This window comes from Camelina sativa, chromosome 16 (genome assembly GCF_000633955.1).
Source record: "Camelina sativa cultivar DH55 chromosome 16, Cs, whole genome shotgun sequence".
NCBI classification, from domain to species: Eukaryota; Viridiplantae; Streptophyta; class Magnoliopsida; order Brassicales; family Brassicaceae; genus Camelina; species Camelina sativa.
The window spans coordinates 3,912,061-3,915,076 of NC_025700.1; the positions used below are offsets into that span (position 1 = coordinate 3,912,061).

A 3,016-nucleotide genomic window follows, 5' to 3' on the forward strand; every position below is an offset into this window, starting at 1 on the left:
AGTTGAGTACAAAGGTTTTTTTATTCATAAATCGAGAACATAATTTATTAGTTTAGGACAAAACAAATAGCGAGTTTTTAGATTGGACCACTAATTCACCAAACGAAAAAGAAAAAGAAAAAAACCCTCAGATGCAACAAGTAGGCCAGAATGAAGTTTGTTTTTTTTTGTTTTTTTTTTAACAAAGAAAGTTTGTTAAGTTGTTGCTATTGCACATGTCTTTCTCATTGTCCAGAAGGCAGTATAGTATCGGTTCTGCAACACACAAACACACACAACATCACAAACCAATCTAACTTTTGATCCGAAGTCAACCACCCAAATATAGATTCAGATAATGGAATTCCAAAGATTAAAGATAATCAAATCCAGAGGGACATGCAAATCTGACCTGCATCATAGCCCGGGGATTTGTAGTGTAAGTTGTTTCAATTGTACTTTCTTTCTGCAAATGTTAGAACAAGCACTGAGTGTGGAAGAACATGAGATTTTTAATTTTAGGTACATGTCATTATCATAGTGTAGATTATTACCTCAATCACGAATCCATAATGTGAAGCAACCCTCTTTACATCCTCCAAACTTAGCTCGATTGACATTTCCTAAGGAGAAACAAGAAATATATTGTGATATCTAAGTTATGGCAAGATCGTAGGACAAGTCCAATTCTTACATTTTCGTGGCCATATGTGTCCGCAAAATGATACAACAGTGGTCCTAAATTTATCCAAACCTGATGGAAAATTAATTAAGATATGTCAGGAGCAAAGAAGAAAAAAAGATCAAAGGAGAAAGAAAAAGGATCAATGGTGAAAGGAAAGAGTGTGACAAGTAAATTACCCCTCCGTCTTTTAAGATCTTGGATATGGTTTCAATGTACTCGATGATGTTATGAGCAGTGTCAATGAAAAAGCAAGTAACAACTGCATCCCACATTCCTGAAAATTCAGTATTAACGGTTACAATAAAAAAAAAAAAAAAGGAATGGTGTATTGGCTTAAAACCACAAGCAAGTAGCCACGGTTTCTTCTTACCTGCATGACTTGATTCATTGTATACTTCAACAAAATCACCACCACACATTGAGAAACCTTCTGTTATTCCTGCACTGCTCACAAAATGTTTACATAAACCTTTTTAGTAAAGTGACATAAATGAAATCACCAATACAAGTTGCTTAATCCCTTGGCTGAGTTCCCTTGTGTTTTACGAGGAAAATAGATAAGTCTTTAAACCTAAAACTACCAACACATTCCAAAACCCATAGATGAGTTCTCTTGTGGTTCGATAAGGCATACCTTGCAGGATGAATATCAGGAATAGCAATAGGGCGTAGTTGATCACTGTCCGAAAGCGAATTGCAGTTGCTGTGTATCCAGGGGTATATAGTCCACTCACCAGCGTCTTCTGTACTGATGAAAACAAACAAAAATAACAAGATGAGGAAAACTCAAATCTTAAAAACTACCTTAACTAAAGTTAGAGATACGTCACAGATGATATCAAATAGCGGACTCTCCAAAAGCAATTTAGAAAAACAGTTTAAATTTTAGAGGTTAGCTGATGTGAAAAATAAAATAATGCGAGCTACTGAACTGGGAATAAATTGATTTCTATTTTTCTGAAGCAAATGGATGACCAAATATCTCAACAAAAGATAATGTACACGAGAGAGTAAGAAAATCTTACTGATTAAGAATGAAACTTGAGCATATCATCATGTAGTATGAAAATTCATTTCCTTGGCATATGAAACCTGCTCCAGGGTACAGAATTGTTAAATACTTTACTATCATCAAGTCTACAAAAAAATTACTTCTGCATTGCATACCTAGACAAGAAATTTCAAGGGCCAGACGTCCAAGTCCAGCACCAGGGACTAAACAGACAGGAGGAGTGCTGCAAATCATATATTGTTAACTTTGTAAGCAGAGTGAATGTAGCAGGTACTATAAATGTTCAATCAAATTATTCAGTTCGTCCTGTCTCTTTAGTCAAGTCTCTATAACGGGACTTTGTGGATCAGACAACAAGCCACCAGATTTGGATATTGAATAGTAAAGACAAAAGTACTTTTTCCACAAACTCCGAATGCATTGATATGAGGTCAGAGACCCAAAAGTCAGGAACAAATAGCTGTAACACGGTGTACCTATCCTTCTGACGATTAGGAAACAAGGAATCAAGCTCTTCAAGGATAGGCTTGTAACATTGATCTCGTTCTCTCTGACCCTGTGAGTAAAAAGAATATACCACAAAATTTAATATAAAATTAAAGAAAGGATCCAAGTACATCATTTTCAGAATAAAATGACAAACAAAAGTATGGCTACCTCTGCTGCCCAGTCTCGAACTATATTTCGTATTATACAACGAACCTGTGTTAGAAAACAACAAAATAATGAATATTTTAAAGTATAGATTGGTGAGAAATACACACAACAACGCAACAAACATATGCAATTGGACTGGTATACATGTCACCTCTATCATGTGCATAAGCAAACGTGTAAGAAGGTGTATTTATGCTCAACAGGAATCATCTCCAAATGCAAATTTATATGAGGAAACCGAAACCCCCATATTTCCAAATTGCCTAATGGAACTTATAGAGATTGAGAATAGATATTAAAAGGATGCCTTACAATACTATCTCACACTACCAGAGAAAAGCAAATATCATCAGCCAAAAAAAAAAGTGAAAAAGCATACCTTATCTACATCAACTAAAGGAACATGTGTCTGTATCGATGAATCCAACCAATTATGGGATGAAAATGATACCTAAGAAAGAAAAGAGGACCACAGGAATTAGAAAAAAAAAAGATGAATTATGAAAATTTTATAGTCATAAAGTATGATCCAAAATTATACACAACAAAGCCTATGCTTGACAGTAGAACGCTGTCTGAATATAGACTACCAGGTAAAATTCAAGAATATCAGGAAAATATTCATGTGATTCTTTAAAGATCTACTATAACTGATATAATAACTAAAGAATCTGGGCAATGCT

General features: G+C 34.6%; 1 protein-coding gene across 1 annotated transcript in view; it reads right to left on the bottom strand.

The window, feature by feature from the left end:
* LOC104753336 (carnosine N-methyltransferase-like) overlaps positions 1-3,016 on the bottom strand; it is a gene marked incomplete in the record, with an annotated part of 6,704 nt that continues 3,688 nt past the window's right edge. The window contains 9 exon segments of the mRNA XM_019238489.1: positions 1-255; positions 392-445; positions 534-602; positions 674-733; positions 841-938; positions 1,035-1,108; positions 1,299-1,412; positions 1,690-1,756; positions 1,832-1,887. Coding sequence (XP_019094034.1) covers positions 196-255; positions 392-445; positions 534-602; positions 674-733; positions 841-938; positions 1,035-1,108; positions 1,299-1,412; positions 1,690-1,756; positions 1,832-1,887 — 652 coding nt within the window.